The sequence below is a fragment of the Taeniopygia guttata genome, chromosome 30 (genome assembly GCF_048771995.1).
Source record: "Taeniopygia guttata chromosome 30, bTaeGut7.mat, whole genome shotgun sequence".
In the NCBI taxonomy this organism is placed as follows: domain Eukaryota; kingdom Metazoa; phylum Chordata; class Aves; order Passeriformes; family Estrildidae; genus Taeniopygia; species Taeniopygia guttata.
This window is the reverse complement of record NC_133055.1, coordinates 6006611-6026976: the sequence shown is the minus strand read 5'-3', so window position 1 is coordinate 6026976 and position 20366 is coordinate 6006611. Positions and strand designations below refer to the sequence as shown.

Here is a 20366-nt window from a genome sequence, read left to right as displayed (position 1 = left end):
TGGAGCGAGGTGGCCATTGTGACACTGAAGAACTTCATGGCACCAAATATCCATGGGGACACAGCAGGGCATCATGGAACCCAGGAACGGCTGTTGGCAGTGCGGAAACTCCTGGAATCAGGGGCTGTTGCGGCACTGCAGCACCAACACAGCTGCTGCACCTTGTCCCCTGGCCTGCACAGCTCCTTGGGAGGCACGGCAGGAGCAGCACCCTGGGAGCCTCGGGAATGCCCCTCTGGGATCCATGGCACACACTCCCAGGGGCTGGAATTCCAGTTCCCAGCCAGGAAAAGATGTTCCTGCCCTTGAAGGCAAAGCTCTTATGGAAGAGCCAACAGCCAAGTGGAGCAAGATCTTACAGTGGCATTTCACTGCCAGCCTTCATAACTTCACCCATGGTTGTCGTAGCTCATGGATTGGGAATTAAATCAGGGCAGGGTCTTTGGTGGGAGCTGTCCTGGGTCAATGAAGACACTGAGAGAGAAAGAGAGCAGGCAATAGAAGGCAGGAGAGAAAGGAGGTGTTTTGGTTTGGAATGACAGGTGTCTGCTAAGGAAGGCAGGAGCCTCTCCTGAAATGGAAAAATGTAGATTCTTTCTTTCTGAATTGTTGTAAATTTGAAATTAAGGGGGGCTCTCTAGTAAAAATATGGGAGCAGGAATAGCAGTATTTTCTCAGGGAAGAAAATAAAAAGATAAAATTAACAATGCAGTAAAAGAAAACAACACTGACGGAGTCAGAATACAACCTGACACTCTGTTGGACAGGGTGTTGGCCACAGTCCAATTGGAATGGCGGCTGCAGTCCTCCTGCAGTGTCAGGTGTGGTTCTGTTGGAGAAGTGATCCTGTAGAAAAGGGTGTCTTCTTCTGAAGAGGAAGAGGCAGCTGTTCCTCTGAGAAATCCAGCCCAGAAAAAGCTGTGTTGGTGGGCCAGAATCTCAAGATTAGATGCAGGTAGGAATGCTTGGCTCCTCCCTCTGGGTGGAGCATCTCACAATGGGATGTTACAGTTCATATCAGTCATGCAGTGACATTCAATAGCCCATTATCAGCAGATGTCTCCCCTGATTGTGGAAGAGACTTAGCACAGGACAACTGCCATACAGATGGCAAATAGAACACATCTTGCTTTTCAGTCTGGGACTGGAGGTCACAAACAAAATCAGCTGAGAAGGCGGCACTCTGAAAAGCAAACCAGAACTGACAGAAAATGAATGGGACAGAAATCAATAATTCTGATAGTTTTATTAATTATCAAAATAAATCACACCCACCCAGCCCCATACAATCCTGATCCCAAAACCTCAAATTTGGATCTTACTTCTCTCAATCTCCTTCCAACCCCATCTAACCCTGCAGGCGGAGGAATTGAGTAATTTTGGCGTGGGACTGAGGTGGGAACCAGCCATTTTGAGGTGGGATTGAGTAATTTTGAGGTGACAGAGCAATCCACCTTGGCTTTTGGAGTGCAAAGATATGGAGAATACTCCCATATATCCCCGAAGAACCCACAAATCCTCCAGAATATGTTTCCAAACCGTAAATTCCACCTCAAATAACTCTTAGATGGAGGGACTTTTGACATCTCTGGTCAATACTCTTTTTAGTCATTTTTCAGGTGTTTTTAAGTCATAAAGACAAATCAGAAGAAAATTAGGGCCAAACCAAAACCAGATACCCCTTGAGCATCCCCTGAGCACTGGACAAAACAAACTTGGCAGAAATCAAACTTAACCCTCCATAAAATGCCTTGAGGAAGATTTGCTCTTCCCACAAGTCACTTGTGATGGAAACGCATCAAATCCCAAACATGAATAAACTGAAAATAGAAGCAATTCTGTGGCAAATCCAAGTTTCATCAGTTCCTGCACAGCTTCAGCTCAGCTGCTGGCAGGTTCCGATAAAAGGAAAGTGGAAATTTGGCCCAATACAGATTAATAAAGGGAAGGGAAAGGTCTGTGTAGCTGTCACAAAGGTGACAGGGACAAAGAAAATAATGATTCTCATATTTGGCAAAGTCCCCAGACCTGTGAATTCGGGAGTTACTTGGGAATTTATCTACTTGAACTGGGCTTCTTGTAGGAATTTACTGGTCTTGAGTTCCTCACATTGGGGTGACTGATCCTTGTCAGTCTTGCTAGTATCATTTGTTCCCTTTTCTCCAGTTATTTAGAAAAATTTTTCTTGGAAGGACAAGAAAATACTTTCTTTACACTGGCCACCCACAACAGCCATTTTCCTCATAAGTTCTCCCAAAAGTTACTCAGAATAAGCTGCATCCAAGTTCCTCCAGAAAGAGGCAGAACCTTAGCAGAGGAAAGACCCATGCTGTTGTCAAAGGCACTTGGGGTCAGAGAGCAGTGCCCTGAACTCACTGTACCAAAATAATGTCGCAATCTGGTTAATAAAATTTTTAGAGAGATGCCTCTGCCCCAATGAAGGTGCTAAGGAGACCAAATCCAAAGTGGATTTTATTGAACAGTAAATGTGGGGTAGAGAGAGAGATTGAAAGAAAGAGAAAAGGGGAGAGAGCAAGGGAGTGACAGGGACAGAGATCTCCCCCTGGGGCAGGGCAAGGGTGACATTGTCCCCTGTGTGCGTGTCCTTCCCAGGGTGGAGGTTTTACACCTGAGCCAGTTTGGGTAAGGGGGGTGGTGTTCACCCCCCACCCCGAGCAGGGATTGCCTCACTGTTTCAGGTTACAGTGTCAGATGTAACCAAAAGTGTTTTCAGTCACCATCTCCATAAACTGTTATCAACAGGTGGGGCAGTGTTCTTTATCTCTTCCATGGCTCAGCCCTGATAACGCCCTCCAGGGGCCATCTTCTGTTAATGGGCCATTGAGTGTCACTGCAGGGCTGATAAAATTACATCATCCCATTGTGGGATGCTCCGCCCAGGGGGAGGAACCAAGCATTCCTACCTGGATATAATCTCACCCTTGCAACACCACGACCATCTTGCCCACTGCATTCCCAGAGGACAAGAACTCCATAACCACCACTGGACCTTTAGAGGAAGACCAGACCCTTCTACAGGATCCCCGCTTTGACAGAATCACGTTCATCACTCCAGCCGGACTGCAGCCACTATTTAATCAGACTGCTACCACCATCCTGACCATCGGGGTGTCAGGTTATATCCTGACTCTGTCAGATTAAGCCAGTGTTTCTGTATCATTGCCTTGATCTTAATTTTCTTACTCAAATTTGATTCTGGCTTAGATTCTCCCCCTGGTTTGCCTTCTAGCCAGGACAAAACTGAATGTGCTCATCCCTTGTTTTCCTCCCAAAACAGAATTTTCCATACCAAAATCTTCACGAAATGGAGGAGGAGGCTGCGAGGAAGAGGAAGGCGCCCTGGGACACTGAGGCAGGTGAGGAGGAAGTCAGTGCCCCTTTCCCCCCCTCTCCTGTTCCATCTCCCAGCCCAGCACAGCCCCCGGCTGCAGGACAGCCCCGCTGCCGACGCTCTGCTGACGGGGATGCACTGGGGGCATCTCCTTGCCCTTCCCTGTGGCACGGAGGCAAATCCCATCCTCTCCTTGTCCTTCCTACCCCAGAGCAGGAGCTGATGATGGAGACTAGGAAGGACAAATTCCTGCAGCACAACCTCATGGAAGAGGCCGCTTTGAGCAACTCCACAGCGCAAGAATCCAACAGGGAGGAAAAGCCCCGGAGATCCCACAGGAGGAGGGGCTGGAAACCCAGCCCAGGGTGCTCTGAGGAGGAAAGGCCCACTCTGGGTCAGGAAGGTGGGCAGAGCTTCAGCCACAGCTCAGACCTGGTGGTCCCTGAGAAGCTTCACGATGGGCACAAGCCCTACAAGTGCTTGGAGTGTGGGAAGAGCTTCAGGCATAGCAACAGTCTGAAACGACATCAGATGATCCACACTGGGGAATGGCCCTACGAGTGTGGGGAATGTGGGAAGAGCTTCAGGCAGAGCAACAGTCTGAAATGACATCAGATGATCCACACTAGGGAATGGCCCTACGAGTGTGGGGAGTGTGGGAAGGGCTTCAGCTGGAGCTCCCACCTCATCATCCACCAACGCATCTACACTCGGGAGAGGCCCTACGAGTGTCCTGAGTGTCAGAAGAGGTTTCAGACCAGCTCCAATCTCCTTGTACATCAGCGGATTCACACGGATGAGAGGCCCTTCCACTGCCCTGACTACGGGAAGGTCTTCAAGCGTAACTCCACCCTTGTCAGGCACCGGCGCATCCACACTGGGGAGAGGCCCTACATGTGCCCCACATGTGGGAAGAGGTTTCACACCAGCTACAGTCTCCTCCTGCATGAGCAGGTACACACTGAGGAGAGGCTCTTCCTCTGCTCTGACTGTGGGAAGGGCTTCAAGCAAAACTCCAACCTCATCAGGCACCGGCGCATCCACACTGGGGAGAGGCCCTACGAGTGTCCCCAGTGTGGGAAGAGCTTCACCCGGAGCTCTCACTTGACCCAACACCAATGGAGCCACCGGTGACGGAAGCCCTGGGAGTGCCCCAACTGCAGGAGGAGCTTCATGCACCGCTCCAGCTTAACCCTCCATTGAAGAACCCACATTGGGAAGAGCCCGGGTGATCCCTGTTACCTGTGATCCATGCTGGGAAGACACCTGTACCTTCTCCTGCCCCTGCCAATGACCTTATGTGGGATTGAAGAGGGTCTGGCCATAGCCCTGTCACTACATTCACTCCCACCTCAGGTCATTGCCAGGGGCAGGAAAGGGACTCTCTCTCTCTCTCTCTCTCTCTGAGAAGGGTGTCCCTTCCAGGCAGGTGGAGACATGTGGCCAGGAAGGTACAATTGATGGTGATGTAATTTCCCCTGTAAATAGTTTTTCTTATCCCTTCTGTTGTCAATATTTTTTCTATTCCTGCTTGTTCCTCATCTCGTTGCTGTTCCCAGTAAATTGTTCTTATCCCAGCCTGGGATCTTTCCATTTTTTTCCTTCAGTGGAAGGTGGGAGGGCAACGAGTACCAGCGGGGTTTTAGCGAGAGCAGGAAACTGGGAAATCCCATTCCTGAATCCCAGCCTGTGGATACCGAGCATCCCAGCTGGTGCCAGCCCTGGTGGCCATGGCAGCAGCCTTGGGAGCGGGTCCCTGGCTGGGGCTGAGGGAACCTCTTCACTCTGGTGCCCAGGGACAGGAGTGGAGGGAGTGGCTGCAGCTGAGTCGGGGCAGGCTGAGGTTGGATCTCAGGGAAAGGTTTTTGCCCAGAGGCTGCTGGGGCACTGCCCAGGCTCCCCAGGGAAGGGTCACAGCTCCAGGGCTCTCTGAGGTCCAGCAGCGTTTGGACAGCGCTGCCAGGCCCAGGCTGGCAGTGTTGGGGTGTCCTGTGCAGGGCCAGCAGTTGGACCCGAGGATCCTGATGGGTCCCTCCCAGCTCAGCCAGTTCTGTGGTTCTGGGATCCCATGACCCTGGGGATGGGAGTGCCAATGGTTGCCATGGAAACGGGCTCTGGCTGCAGGCCTGAGCTGGTGTCCATGGCAACCACCCCTGGCATGGGGTCTCCATGGAGCTGCCCAGGGACTGGCCATAGCAACTGGGGCTTGTGATGGTTGCCATGGAAACTGACCATAGCAACAGGGGATGGTGATGGTTGCCATGGAACCTGACCATAGCAATGGGTCCTGATGAGGTTTGCTGTGGTAATCCACGGCATCCCTCTGGCTGCCCTGGAAGGTCTGGGACCCTGGCAGGGGTCAGGAACCCCCCTGTACAGAGCCCCCAGAGACACTGTCTGTGATCTCTGTCCATGGAAAAGAGTTTTCTATCTTACAGGATGAATTACACACTCTGAGTGTTTGATATGAGTAATAATTAGTGTGACACGGGTGCAAAAGTAGAATTTTAGGATTCTAGATAAGGGGTTCAAAGGAGGCAAGATGGAGGAAATCGTGTGTGTCCTGTCCTTTTTCATCTTCTTCATGCCTTCCATGTTTCACTGTAGTGTTGGCATTTTTCTGTTGGTTTAGACTGGGGACACATTGTTCAACACAGGTGGTAGGTATTGGCACATTATTGTAAATATAGCACAGGTAGTTTCTGGTATATAATGTTTGTAACTTCCCACTGAGGGGCAGAGCCCTGCACGCTGCCCTGCAAGAAAGGCCTACTGCAGGGCAGCAGAACATGTTATAGATAAGCAAGAATAAACAACCTTGAAAACCAGCACAGATGAATTATGGCTTCTTCTTTGGCAGCGGGGCTCAAAGACAGCAAATTTCTGCAATTTTGTGAACATTTAAATACCACAGATTCTGACATAAATGGCATCCCTGGCTGGGCTTGGACCACCAACCTTTCAGTTAAGAGCCGACAGTTTGCATATTAAGGTTCAGATATTTTGACAGGCCCTCAGAGGGGTTTCATGGGGACTTTCTAAGTGTCCTCAGGCTGCCAAAGAGCCGGGATGTCACAGGGACTCACAGGGGCTCCTGTCATGGGCAGACTGGAAGCTTTAGGCAAAGTTTATTAGAGAAGCTCCTGTCAGGTCAGGAGGCACAGAAAGGACCCCCAATAGCCCCTATAGATCCCCAAATACATCCAAGGACCGCCAGCCTTTCTAAGCCTCTTTTTGTGAGAGGAGCCTTGGAGCAGCAGGTTCCAATCCCTACCCCTGACATTTCAAGAGCTCGTATGTAAACAATTATAAAGGTGGAATTAAAACTTTATACAATTCTCCCTTAGCATTAGGAATTATAAACCAGTGTTGGGGGTTGGGTTTTTCCTTTCTGTTTGCTCCTTATCATTGGCTGATGTTTATCGGCTGATCCCTTATTTTGGGAGGAGCTGCTGCTCTTGCAGATGGGAGTTTCCACTGCTGCTGCCAGAGCCCGGGCCAGAGCTGTTTTTTCTGTCCTGGGGTGAGCCTCTGCTCGTGAGAACAGCCACTAAACTGGGACCTTATTTACACCTGCCCCACTAAAAGAGAGACCTATCCCTGTCTGCTCTGGTGTCCAGGATCCTGAGCTGGGCTCTCCCTGCCCTGCTTGGAGCCCCTCACCCCCTGCCTGCCGAGACATCCTGCCAGCCCAGCTGACTGCTTTTTGCCAGTGCTGCTGGGGCACTGAGCTGACTGCTTTCTGAGAGTCCTGCTGGGGCACCGGAGCCGGCTGCCCCGGGGTTTGTGAAGCAAAGCCTCTCTCCAGCCCTTCCCCCTTCGGACAAAGCCGCCATGGCCCCGCGCTGCCGAGCCCGGCCGGAGCGCCCCCTGCAGCCGCGTGGGGGTCAGCGCACCTGCCCTGCCCCCGGGAGCCACAGCGCCCCTGCTGGCTGTGCCCGGAACTGCACCGCAGGGAAAGCGCCACGGCCCAAAGGCCGGGACTGGGCTCTGCTCTGTTTGCTGTTCGTGCCGCAGCTGCTGCTGCTTGTTTGCTTTGTTATACACACTAGGAAAGAGCGGATATTCCTAGTCCCATATCTTTGCCTGCCTGAGAGCCCCTTGATTTCATGATTCTAATAATTTGGAGGGAGGGGGTTTACATTCTCCATTCCACAGGAGGCTTTTTGCTGCCTTCCCTAGCAGACACCTGTCTTGTAAACCAAGACCAGTTTTGGCACCCGATGTGCAGCCTGAGGGCATTGAGAGAAACAGGGTGAAATAAGAATAACAATTCTTGAGTAACATAATTTTGTTTTGTTGCACTGGATATAGAAACCTTGTTAGGTTTCACCATGTGGTCTAGCTTACCCTGGTTTGGGTGGCACATGGTTGTGGCTACATTTTTCCCATCCTATAACTATGGCAAATCTCGCTGATAATCAATTTGTTTGATGGGTTAATATGGTGAGGAATTTATGGATTTTTAATTTCCACTGGATGGTGGGCACATGGATTTGAGGCTACCACACACTAACTGTATGTGTTTGGAATTACTTTAATAATGGTACCTACCATGAGGAAATGACACCAGGGGAAGTTTTCTCCCAACTCCTCAGCCAGCTCTTTGGGTCTACAGTGGTTGGTGTTCCTGCTATGCCTGTTAAGCCTATTCTGTTCAGCATTCAGAGGTAAGGGAAGATTTACTTAGATAACTATCGTAGCAGGGCGTCCCCAGCCTGTAATAATTAGCACTGACTCCATGGTTCCAGAAGGCTGATCAATCACTTTATTACATTATCCTATACTATACTGCTAAGAAACACTCATCGCTCTTGCTGACAGTCCGATACAGACAGACCAGACTGGTTAATTGAAATCCAAACACCATCACCATTGGCCAATTTAGAAATCACCCTTTGATAAACAAATCTCCATAATACATTCCACATGTGCACAACAACAGGTGCAGCAGGTGAAGATAAGAATTGTTTCTTGTTCTTTTCTCTGAGCTTTTTCACAGCTTCTCACAGCTTCCCAGGAAAATCCTGGGAGAGCTCTCTCTCTGCTCAGAGGATATGTGATTACCACAGGTGAGTTGTGACAATGCAGGTCCAAGGACACCACGGTGACACTACGGAACCTCATGGAACCAAGGGGCCATTGTGACACTGTGCTGCCTCATGGAATCAAGGAGACCAATGTGAAACTCAGAGACCCCAAGGAAGCAAAGGTCCATGGTGACCTTGTGCAGCCGCAGTGTCACAGAGGAGCTGTTGTGACACAGCGAGGGCACACAGAGCCCAGGGGCCATTGTGACACATCAGGGCTTTGTGGAACCATGAAGCCATTGTGACATTGCAAGGCCTCATGGAAGCACGGGGCCATTGTGACACTGCAGAAGCAAGGGGAACATTGTGACACTCCAAGGCCTGATGGAACCAAGGAGACCATTGTGACACTGTGGGGTCCCACAGAACCAAGGGAACATGGAACAGGTCTGGCTGGCTGGGCCTCCTGGGGACCACCTGACAAGTCCAGCTGACCTTGGCATGTCAAGGGCTGCTTCTCATCTGTTCCTGAAGCCCTGGAGCTCTGGGCTTTCCTTCCCATGGGAGAGAACTGTCCTTCTCCTCCAGCGTTCCATGGCCAAAATTAGGATTCCTCCTCTAAAACTCCATACATCCAAGGAATGCTCCCAAGCGAAAGCTGCCAGGACAGACAGGTCTGGGTGCCCTTGGCCTCTTGAGAGATGCATCTCATCTGCTTTTGAAACACTGGGGCTTGATTTCCTTCCAATGTAAATAGTTGTCCTTCTCAAGGTGACCGTGGTCAAAATTGAGATTCCTCCTCCCAAATTCCATGTATCCAAAAATTCCTCCATTACAAAACATGCCAGGAAGAACAGGTCTGGTTGGCTGAGCCTCCCAGGAGCCACCTCTTTCTTCTTCTGCCTTTGAAACACATGGTCTCTGTGCTTTCCTTCCTATGGAAAAGAACTCTCCTTCTTATCTACACTGAAATGGCCAAAATTGGGGTTCTACCTCCCAAATTCCCTATATCCAAGGGTTGCTTTCAGACAAAAGCTACCAGGGCAAAGAGGTCTGGCTAGCCTAGACCTCTGATGGCCGCCTTTCATCTGCCCCTCAAACACTGGTGTTCTGTGCTTTCCTTCCTTTGGAAAAAAAAACATCATTCAACTCCGGGTGTCCATGTCTGAAAGTGGGATTCCACCTCTAAAATTCCCTATATCCAATGGTTGCTCCCAGACAAAATCTGCCAGTACCATCAAGCCTGGCTGGCCTTGGCCTCTAGTGGCTGCCCCTGCCACACTGGGGCTCGGTTCTTTCCTTCCCATGGAGATCACTGTGACACTGTGGACACCTCATGGAACCAAGGGGATCATTGTGGCACCACTGGAGCCCATGGAACCAAGGGGCCATGGTGACACCGCGGGGCTTCATGGACCCAGAGACCATTATGACTCTGTGGGGCCTGATGGAACCATGGAGACCATTGGGACCCTTCAGGGCCTGGTGTCACCAAGGGGGCATTGTGACACCTCAGGGCCTCCTGGAAGCAAGGGACCATTGGGACACTGTGGGGCCCCATGGAACCGAGGGAACATGGAATAGGTCTGGCTGGCTTGGCCTGCCAGGGACCACCTGACAGGTCTGGCTGATCTTGGGATGTCAATGCCTGCCTCTCATCAGCTCCTGGAGCAATGGGGCTCCGTGTTCTCCTTTGTATGGAAAAGAACCGTCTGTCTTTTCTGATGCCCCTTGCCAAAACTGACACTCTGCCTAAAAAATTTCCCATATACAAGGGTATCTCTAAGAACAGAATCTGGCAGCTCTGGCTGGCCTTGTCCTCTGGTGGTGACCTATCATTTGCCCCTAAAACAGTGGGGCTCTGTTCCTTCATTCCTATGGAAAAGAACTGGTCTTCATGTCCAGGAACCATGGCCAAAATTAGAATTGGCCACTGAGCCCAGCCGGGCTCATGGAACCATCTGCAGGCCCCGGGCAGATATTGACTCTGCCAGTGCTGCCATCCTCCCTCCTGTGAGAGAAAAGGACAAAGGGCAGGCACACAGAAGACACCAAGGTCAGTGAAGAGGAAGCTGAGTCCCAGATGGGAGGGATGAGGAGATGCCTTGATCTTGGGGCTGAAATCCTCTGGTAAAGCTATGGAGAAAGATTTCATTGATACATCAGACTCTTTTTCCCTATAAGGCATTGAAAAGTATGGGGAGATGACTTGTTTCAGCAAAGGCCTCCATGTAAAAGTAAGCAAATGTTGAAGTAGCTGAGATCCCATGAGAAGTTTGAACAGAGAAAGAGAGCAGAGTGATGAGACCCTGTGCCCTCAGGGAGAGAAGAAGACCTCTGTTCCCAGAGATGATTTCAGAAGCAGTTGAAGAGAACCTCTGGTCTTGAGCAGCTCATCTTTAAACTAATACCCCATAAGCTGACATGGCCCATGACACACAGCTGTGGGAAAAGCTGTGAAAAAATGGCAGGGATTTCACTATTACACTTTTTCCGAGTGGCTGCTATTCATGGAACTTGAGAACCACGAGAGAACTGTTTCCTTATGGAGAAGTCTCCATAGCAAGAAAAAGAGACTCCTCTCCCTAAGTGAAGTGAAGAAGGACTATTCTAGAGGTGGAAGACTGGCTGAAAATTTTAGGTTTTGTCTCCTTACGTTGTCAATAAGGAAGAAAAAGGTGTAGCGAGAAGAGTGTTCTGAAAGTTTTGTCCTGATTCTTTTTACTCTTTCTTTTAGTTACTGCTAATAAACTTTTCTTTATGCTCTTTTAAAGTTTTGATCCCACTTTCCCTTTCTCCTTATCCTACCTCACAGCAGGAAATGAGTAACTATATTATTTTGTGTGCAGTGGTAATTAGACATCACTAAACCCACCACACTAATTGATGCATTGCCCAAGAAATCTCAAAATTGATGAACCAAAACCACTACAGAAACTTCCTGATGAACTGCCCCAGACCAGAGGGAAATCAAGGCAGAGCCGTGGTTTGTCAGGACTTGCTTGATCCTAATGAGCCCCGTGGTGCATTTGGAGCTGAGCCCTGGAACCTCGGGGCCTGAGAGGAGATGGCACAAACCTTTCCAGGAGTTAAAATCAAGAGCAAACACCCAAAATGTCTCAATGCATTAATGGGTCCCACTGAGATCCATCCCCAACAAAGGCTCCTTATGGACTGTCGTCCTGATTCTTGAGTTTTCTAAAGCCTTCTGAGTTTACATTCTATTGGGAAACTTTCCCACACAGTTTCTGTAAATAACGTGTTGTTTTGCATTCCTCCATGGGGGTGGAGAGACTTGATGTACTAGTGCTTTGTCCAATGTCTTTGGAGAGGTGGCCCATTCACTCTCCAATCCACTGTCACCTTTGGAGAAGTATAAAAGTTGGAGTCAGAAAATAAACTTTCTCTTTTGCCTTGCAAGGTGGCAGGTGGCTCGCGTTGTGCTTTCTCGTGTCCTATAGCGACATCTGGGGATCCCAGACGTGTAGCTACCGCTGATATGTTGATGGGCACAGGTAATTATGTTGATCCTCAGGGGCAGGCTGGATACAATCCTCTCGTGCTTGAGCAGTGCAGGACGTTAGGCTTAGCAGATGTGATCCAGACCTTAGAAATGGCTGCCCCGATGGAACCCTTTCTGACTGTTGTTCAAAGGGCCGATGAGTCATTCATGGACTTTGCATCGAGGTTGACTGCCTCAGTAGAGCGGCAGGTGGTAGAACCTGAGCTAAGGCGAATGGTCCTTGAGAGATTTGCTAGGATCCACTGCAACGCAGAATGCAAGAGAGTCATACAGGCTCTTCCTGAAGGGGCTACACTTTCACAGATGGCAGCGGCCTGTGCAGACCTAGGCCCATCGGTTTGGAAGGCGGATGCTTGGGCTGCTGCTGCGCAGCCGGTCTGGGCAGGACCGCAGGGCTGTGCGCAGCCCCGGGGTGCTGCTCAGGCGAGCACCAAACTGGGGAAGAAAGCACAGAAAGGAAAAATTCCCTTGTATGTGTGTGGCCGGTGTGGAAGGCCAGGCCATCTAGCAGATGTTTGCAAGGCGACTATTCATGTTAATGGCCAAGCACTCCCGGGCCCGGGAAACGGGAAGCGGAGCGCGAAGGGGGGGCGCGCTCAGACACAAGTTCCTCTCCAGACCCCAGAGCCCATGGAGGTCTGCTCAGCCAGCTTGTCGCCAGCACCTGCGGGTCAGCAGGTGTGGATGTCTGCACAGCAGCAACAGTCGTGTTAGACTCTTGCAAGGTGCACAAGGTTCCCCTGGACGCCTTTGGTCCCTTGGGTGAAGGCATGAGCGCCTTCCTCATGGGGAGGTCTAGTGCCACCCTTCAGGGCGTCATTGTGCACCTGGGTCTCATTGATGCAGACTTCACAGGGCAGATTTGTGCAATGGTTTCCACACCCACCCCCCCGTTACGATCCCAAAAGGGACACGGCTTGCTCAACTTGTGCCTTTTAAGTCTTCTGTTCACAGGACGACTGACCGGTTGCGAGGTGATGGCGGTTTTGGATCCACTGGGCCACCTCAAGTTCACTGGACTGCTGTCCTGACCAAAGACCGTCCCGAGATGCTGTGTACCCTCTCCATCCCTGATGCGACACGGTCAGAGATCCGCCTGCGCGGGCTCCTTGACAGCGGCGCTGATGTCACGGTTCTCTCTCTTGCCGCCTGGCCTCCGGACTGTTCCCTGGATCCAGCGGAGACGTCTGTTGCGGGCCTGGGGGGAACAGCACGGTGTTATGTGAGCCAACGGCCTGTGCTGGTCACAAACCCAGAGGGACAGACGGCCTGGATTAGGCCTTATGTTACTTCTTCTCCTGCTAACCTCTGGGGGAGGGATGTTCTATCTGCGTGGGGGGTGCGCATTGGGACGGGTTTTTGATGGGGGCCACTGCAGCGAAGGGCACAGAGTGTTCTACGCCTCCTATACGGTGGCTGGTGGATACACCTGTTTGGGAAAACCAGTGGCCCCTCCCTCAAGATAAACTGATCGCCCTTTGGAAATTGGTGCAGGAGCAGCTGGACCAGGGTCATCTGGAGCCTTCTAACAGTCCCTGGAACACCCCTGTTTTCTGCATCAAAAAGAAGTCTGGGAAATGGAGGTTGTTACAGGACCTCCGGAAGGTCAATGCTGTCATGGAAGGCATGGGAACATTGCAGGTGGGCATGCCATCGCCTACCATGCTTCCTGCAGGCTGGCCGATCTTCATTGTGGATTTGAAGGATTGTTTCTTTACAATTCCTTTGCATCCCGATGACAGACCGAAATTTGCCTTCACGGTGCCAGCAATTGACAATGATGAGCCTGCACAGCGATATCAATGGAAAGTTCTGCCACAGGGGATGCGCAATTCCCCGGTCATATGCCAATGGTATGTGGCCCGTGCCTTGTCTGGAGTTCGCAAGCAGTTTCCTGATGCACGTCTGTATCATTATATGGACGACATCTTGGTGGCTGCGTCCACTCAGGATGAGCTGCTGAGGATTCAGCCTCGGTTGCTCGATGCTTTGCATGCTCATGGGCTGCAGGTGGCTCCAGAAAAGGTTCAACAGCAACCTCCTTGGAAGTATTTGGGGGTCAAAATTCTGGAACGGACAATCCAACACCAGGAGGTGCAATTTGCACACTCGGTCAAGACACTGAATGATGTTCAAAAACTGATGGGTGTCATCACCTGGTTACGTCCATACTTGGGACTAACCGATGCACAACTGTCTCCTGTGTATGATCTGTTGAAAGGAGACTCTGATTTAAAATCACCTCGCACATTGACCCCTGAGGCACGTCAGGTGCTGGAGGAGGTTCAGCAGGCTGTTTCTGCCCGTCAGGTTTATTGCATTGATCTTTCCGTTGATGTCGCTGTGTTCGTTACCACTCCAGATTCGCATCCCACAGGTATCATTGGTCAATGGAGTGACAAATGGTCCGATCCCTTGCACATCTTGGAATGGGTTTTCCTGCCCCATCAGCCGCAGAAGACGGCAACGACATTGGCTGAGTTGATTGCTCGGTTGATAATGAAATGCCGGCAACGGTGTTTGCAATTGATGGGTGCGAATCCTGCAAAGATCATACTCCTGATATCCCAGGAGGACTTTGACTGGAGCTTTGCACACTGTGTGTCCCTGCAATGTGCTCTAGAAAATTTTTCAGGGCAGATCACTTATCATTTGCCCAGCCACAAGCTACTGCAGGTGGCAAAATCTATGCAGATCTCTTTGCGGCCCAAAAATAGTCAGGAACCTGTGCAAGGACCCACCGTCTTTACTGACGGTTCGGGGAAAACAGGAAAGGCCATTGTTACTTGGAAGGACGGATCTGAGTGGAAGGTTCTGAAAGGTCATCAGGATGGGTCGGCCCAAGTGGTTGAGTTGAGGGCCGCTGTTATGGCATTTGAGAGATTTTCCCAGGAACCTTTCAATTTGGTCACGGATTCTGCCTATGTGGCTCACATCGCACAGCGGTTGGGTCACTCAGTTTTGAAGGAGGTCAGTAACCCTGCCTTGTTTCATTTACTGAAGACCTTGTGGTGTGCTATTCAGGCCCGGGTTCATCCGTTTTACGTTCTGCATGTGAGAAGTCACACCAATTTACCAGGGTTTGTAGCAGAAGGTAACGCGAGGGCTGACAAGTTGGCTAATCCGGCGTGGGTAGCACCCCAGCCTGATACACTCGCACAGGCCAAGGCATCGCATGGGTTTTTTCATCAGAATGCACATACTCTGCAGAAGCAGTTTCAGCTAACGCCAACAGAGGCTCGTAGCATTGTTGAGTCCTGTGACGACTGCCATGCACTTGCTCCGCCTTTACCAGCAGGGGTAAACCCTAGAGGCCTTAGGGCCTTGGAGCTTTGGCAGACTGATGTCACCCAGATTGCCGAGTTTGGCCGGCTCAAGTATGTGCATGTCACGGTGGACACGTTCTCCTCTGCGATGTGGGCTTCCGCTCACACTGGAGAAAAGGCTCGTGATGTCATTGCCCACTGGAGGCAGGCCTTTGCCGTTCTGGGCATACCTTCTGCTGTGAAAACCGACAATGGTCCTGCTTATGCATCGCAGCAGGTGCGGCAGTTCCTGCAGTTGTGGGGTGTGTCACACAAGTTTGGTATCCCCCATTCTCCAACCGGCCAAGCTATTGTAGAACGCGCTCATGGTACTCTGAAGCGGGTTCTTCAAAAACAAAAACGGGGAATGCAGGGTGAGACCCCGCACAGTCGGTTGGAGAAAGCATTGTACACCATCAATCATCTTACAGTGCAGCAGAATTCAAATAACCCTGTCATTTTAAATCATCATCTCTCATTGCAAGCTGCAGACGAGGCACATCAGCCTCGAGCAAAAGTTCGAGTGCGGAATTTAGTCACTAAACAATGGGAAGGTCCCTATGACCTTATTGCTTCGGGGCGCGGGTATGCTTGTGTATCCACAGATACTGGGGTACACTGGGTACCTTCAAGGTGTGTTCGTCCTGATCTGCAACCGCAGAGACAGAATCCGACAAACGGGTAACATAGAAGCCGTGACCAAACTGAAACTCATCAAATGGATGGATCATCGAGTGATGACTCAGTTGAAGATGACGGTGGGTGATCACTCTGATGATTCCTCCACGAACAGACACTGAACCTTATTAATTTTTCCTTTTCTTTTAAACTAAAAAGGGTGAGATGTCGCCCTGATTCTTGAGTTTTCTTAAGCCTTCTGAATTTACATTCTATTGGGAAACTTTCCCACACAGTTTCTGTAAATAACGTGTTGTTTTGCATTCCTCCATGGGGGTGGAGAGACTTGATGTACTAGTGCTTTGTCCAATGTCTTCGGAGAGGTGGCCCGTTCACTCTCCAATCCACTGTCACCTTTGGAGAAGTATAAAAGTTGGAGTCAGAAAATAAACGCTCTCTTTTTTGCCTTGCAAGGTAGCAAGTGGCTCGCGTTGTGCTTTCTCGTGTCCTATAGCGACACATTGGCTCCATGCAGCCCCGCTGGGTCACCATGGACTCCTTGTTCCATGAGGTTCTGGGGGTGTCTCCATGGTCTCCTTGGATCCACAGTGTCACAATGGACCACTGGATCCACGTGGCCCTGCTGTGTCACCATGGCCCCTTGGTTCCATGGGACCCCAGGGTCACAATTGACTCTTTGCTTCCATGTCACCCCCTCAGTGCCAAAATGGCCCCTTTGTTCCATTGGGGACACAAATGATTTATAGAAACATTGAGCAAATCCTGCTTAACACACCTGGGAACACCTGTTTGCATTCCAGAGGGAGGTTAAAGGTGAGGATGGCACCAGCAACTTCCATCTGAAACAGAGATCCAGGGAAAGGACAGGGACAGAGAATTCAGCTGGGAGACTCAGAGAATTCTGCTTCCAGAGATCATTTATGGTCCCACTATTCCTTGTAGAAAGGTGACACCATTCCAGGCAGCCTGTACTGAGCAGGTGGCTCCTGAGTGGGGTTTGTTATTTAGGAAACCTGCTCAGGCTTTTCCATTCTTTCCTTCCCAAGAGGAAAACTTCTCCTGGGCCTGTGTGCAGGCAGAGCCCTGAGGAGAGCAAGTGGGACACGGTGCAATGGGCTGGGACATGGAGCTGCAGAGCTCAGGGACAAGGTTCTGCTGCAGGGCACAGGGATGTCAGTGCCAGGTGGGTGATTTCAGACATGGTGAGGCTGGGGGTGAGGAGCAGCTTGTCCAAACAGGGTCAGCCCTCAGGGAGCTCATTCTTCTACATGCCCAGACCTCCTAAGGAGAACTTCAGTGTCAGGATCACATGGGGAATGCTTCTATCAGCTCTTCTCTGAACTGGAAAATAAAAAAATTCACATTTGATTGAAGAAAAAAAGGTCATGAGGTGCACTTGGAAATCTTCCTCCTTAATAGAACTCCAAACTGACTCCAATCAGCTGCACAAGCCCTGGAGAGCTGAAAACAATTTAATGAATACAAAGCACCCGTGAGGGCTTTCTGTATTTTGATGATCCCCACCATGGATTTGGGACTGAGTCCAGAACCCTCAGGCACTGAGAGAATGGTGAAGAAGCTGCTCAAGGAGTCAGGAGCAAAACTCCAAGTCCCTTGGAGCATCACTGGGCCCCAGTGAGGGCAGGGACTGCCAAAGGCTCCCCAGGGACTGGTGAGAGCAGATCCTTGAGGCCAGGATTGCAGGGAGCCCAAGGCTCAGAGCAGGGAACTGCAATGCTGAGCAAGGCCTGGGCTGGCTGGGGGAAGCAGAAAGGCCAAGCCCTGAGCCCAGCCTGGCACAGCAGGGCCTGTCCCTCACGGGTGGCTCGGGGCTGTTTGTGGGGCAGGGGGATGTGAGGGGCAGCAAGGACAAATGTCACAAACCTGTGTGACCCTGCAGATCCTCATGGAACCAAGGGGCCAGGGTGACACTGTGCTGCCTCATGGAATCAAGGAGAACATTGTGAACTCAGAGACCCCAAGGAACCAAGGGTCCATGGTGACCTTGTGCAGCCGCAGTGTCACAGAGGAGCCGCTGTGACACAGCGAGGGCACACGGAGCCCAGGGGCCATTGTGACACATCAGGGCTTTGTGGAACCACGAAGCCATTGTGACACTGCAAGGCCTCATGGAAGCACGGGGCCATTGTGGCACTGCAGAAGCAAGGGGAACATTGTGACACTCCAGGGCCTCATGGAACCAAGGAGACCATTGTGACACTGTGGGGTCCCATGGAACCAAGGGAACATGGAACAGGTCTGGCTGCCTGGGCCTCCTGGGGACCACCTGACAGGTCCAGCTGACCTTGGCATGTCAAGGGCTGCTTCTCATCTGCCCCTGAAGCACTGGGGATCTGGGCTTTCCTTCCTATGGGAGAGAACTGTCCTTCTCCTCCAGGGGCCTATGGCCAAAAGTGGGATTTCTTCTCCAAATTTCCTTATGTAAAAGGATTGTTTCCAGATGAAATCTGCCAGGAGAGACAGGTCTGACTGCCTTGACCACCCAAGGGTCACCTCTTATCTGCCTTTCAGACACTGGGACCGTGTGCTTTTCTTTCTTATGAGAAAAAAACCATCCATCTCGACCAGGCACCCATGGCCAAAACTGAGGATCTGCCTCCAGAATTCCCTATATCCAAGGATAGCTCCCAGACAGAAGCTGCCAGGACTGACAAGTCTGGCTGGCCTTGGCTTCCTGAGGGCTGGCATTCATGTGCCTCTGAAACACCGGGGCTCTGTTCTTTTCTTCCTAATGTAAATAATTCTTCCTATCCAGGAACCCACAGCCAAAATTGAGATTCCACGTCCAAAATGCCCTGTGTCCAAGGATAGCCCCTGGACGAAAGGTACCAGGAGACACAGGTCTGGCTGGCTTGGCCTAAGGGTGCCCACCTCTCATCTTCTTCCAGAACACTTGGACTTGCACTTCTCTTTCTTATAGGAAAAAATCATTCATCCTGTCATGGCCAAAACTGGGATTCCACCTCCAAAACTCCCTACATCCGAGGATTAATGCTTTGAGAAATGTTTTTTGTTGATTTAATCACCTATTAAACCTTTTCCCAAAGTTTCTCTTATCTTCTATGTTGCCAGAAAGGATGTTTTATTGTTTTGAGCTCCTGAGAATCTCTTGTTGGTATTTCTGCAGTGCATCCAACTCAGAAGATAGAAACAATTGTAATTCCTTTTAAATGTCCCATTGAGAGAGTTTTTAGGGGATGGGGGTCAGGGCTTGTGTGTCCTGCTGGGCACAGCCCAGGCAGGGCTTTCACAGCCCCATCCCACACTCCATTTCCCAGCTGGAGCCGCTGGTGCCTCTGAGTTCTGCTGCCCCAGCCCCAGGGACGCTCTCCTTGTCTGCCCATTCCCCCAGGGTCTCTGGGCAGGGATGGCCTCAGTGGGGGCTGCTGACATCCTCAGCAACTTGGAGGCTGCTGCTGAATTTTACTGCTCCAGAGGCTTCTTCAGCCTTCAGCTCTCCAGTTCAGGAATTCAGTGCCCCAGGGCTCATTAACATTCAGAACACCTTAATAAGCGAAGCCCTGGGAATCATTTAAGTTTTCAAATCTCTTGTGGTTGATTTGACAGATTTCAGACATGTATTCAAAATGAATACACTTTATTTAAAAGGACAGTGAGAAAAGATTTTTTCAGGTCCTGTTTAGGGTTTTTTTTTTCCTGCTAATACATTGATAAGTGCAATCTCCACTTGACATTGAATCCAAGTGCCTCCTCATGCAGTATGAATAGATATGAAAATCAAGACCATTTATGGCTGACAATCCATCGGACTCTGTCCCTACCCCCACCCCACCATTTCCCCCATCCAAGCCCTGGCACTCAGAGCAGCCTTGTGCAAATCTGAGCTCCCTCCAGCCCAGGCTGCACCTGCGGGTTTCAGCTCCTTGGCTCCAACTCCCACCTGCTTTCCTTGGAGAAGGAGCTGCCCCAGACACAGAGGGATGTTCATTTATTGCCAGCCAACAAAGCCAAGGGAAGGCACAGCTCCATCAAATGCAAAAGCCATTCCTCTGCTGGCTATTAAATCCACTTTGCACAGCAGACAGTCTCAGAGCAATGGAAACACCTTCTGTGCCCAGCACAGATCCCAAGGTCCCCCCAAACCCTCCCTGCCCCAATTCTGCCCAGATTTGCTCTTTGCACACACGAGTCACAGGCTGAAGTCAGGAGCTGCCTCCATGGCCAGAGGGAGGAAAAGAGGGAAAGTGGATGAAGAGCTCTCCTGTGCAGAGCCAAGGTCCAAGTGCCCCTGCAGTGGGAACCACAACTCATCAGGTTTGTGTCCTTTGGGCTCAGGGACTGGTGACACTTAGAGGCACAGAGAGGTTTCTTGCCAACAAACACAAGTTGAACATTTGAACAGTTTAAAAACAGTCACAGCTCTTCCCTCAACTCTCTGTGATGTCCACTCAGCATCTGACATGTTCCCTATCCCCAAGGAATTTCTGCACAGGAGCAGTTTTAGACAAAGACATAAAAGGTAATTCTGTGATAGA

At 50.7% G+C, this 20366-nt stretch overlaps 2 protein-coding genes across 2 annotated transcripts in view; one reads left to right on the top strand and one right to left on the bottom strand.

Annotated features, from left to right (window-relative positions):
* The window catches only part of LOC100226816 (uncharacterized), a 1189242-nt gene that overhangs the window by 147958 nt on the left and 1020918 nt on the right, over positions 1-20366 (top strand). The window contains 2 exon segments of the mRNA XM_072919754.1: positions 3856-4101; positions 14494-14504. Coding sequence (XP_072775855.1) covers positions 3856-4101; positions 14494-14504 — 257 coding nt within the window.
* Positions 1-20366, bottom strand: part of LOC121469068 (uncharacterized) — a 662903-nt gene that overhangs the window by 81191 nt on the left and 561346 nt on the right. The window lies entirely within an intron of this gene.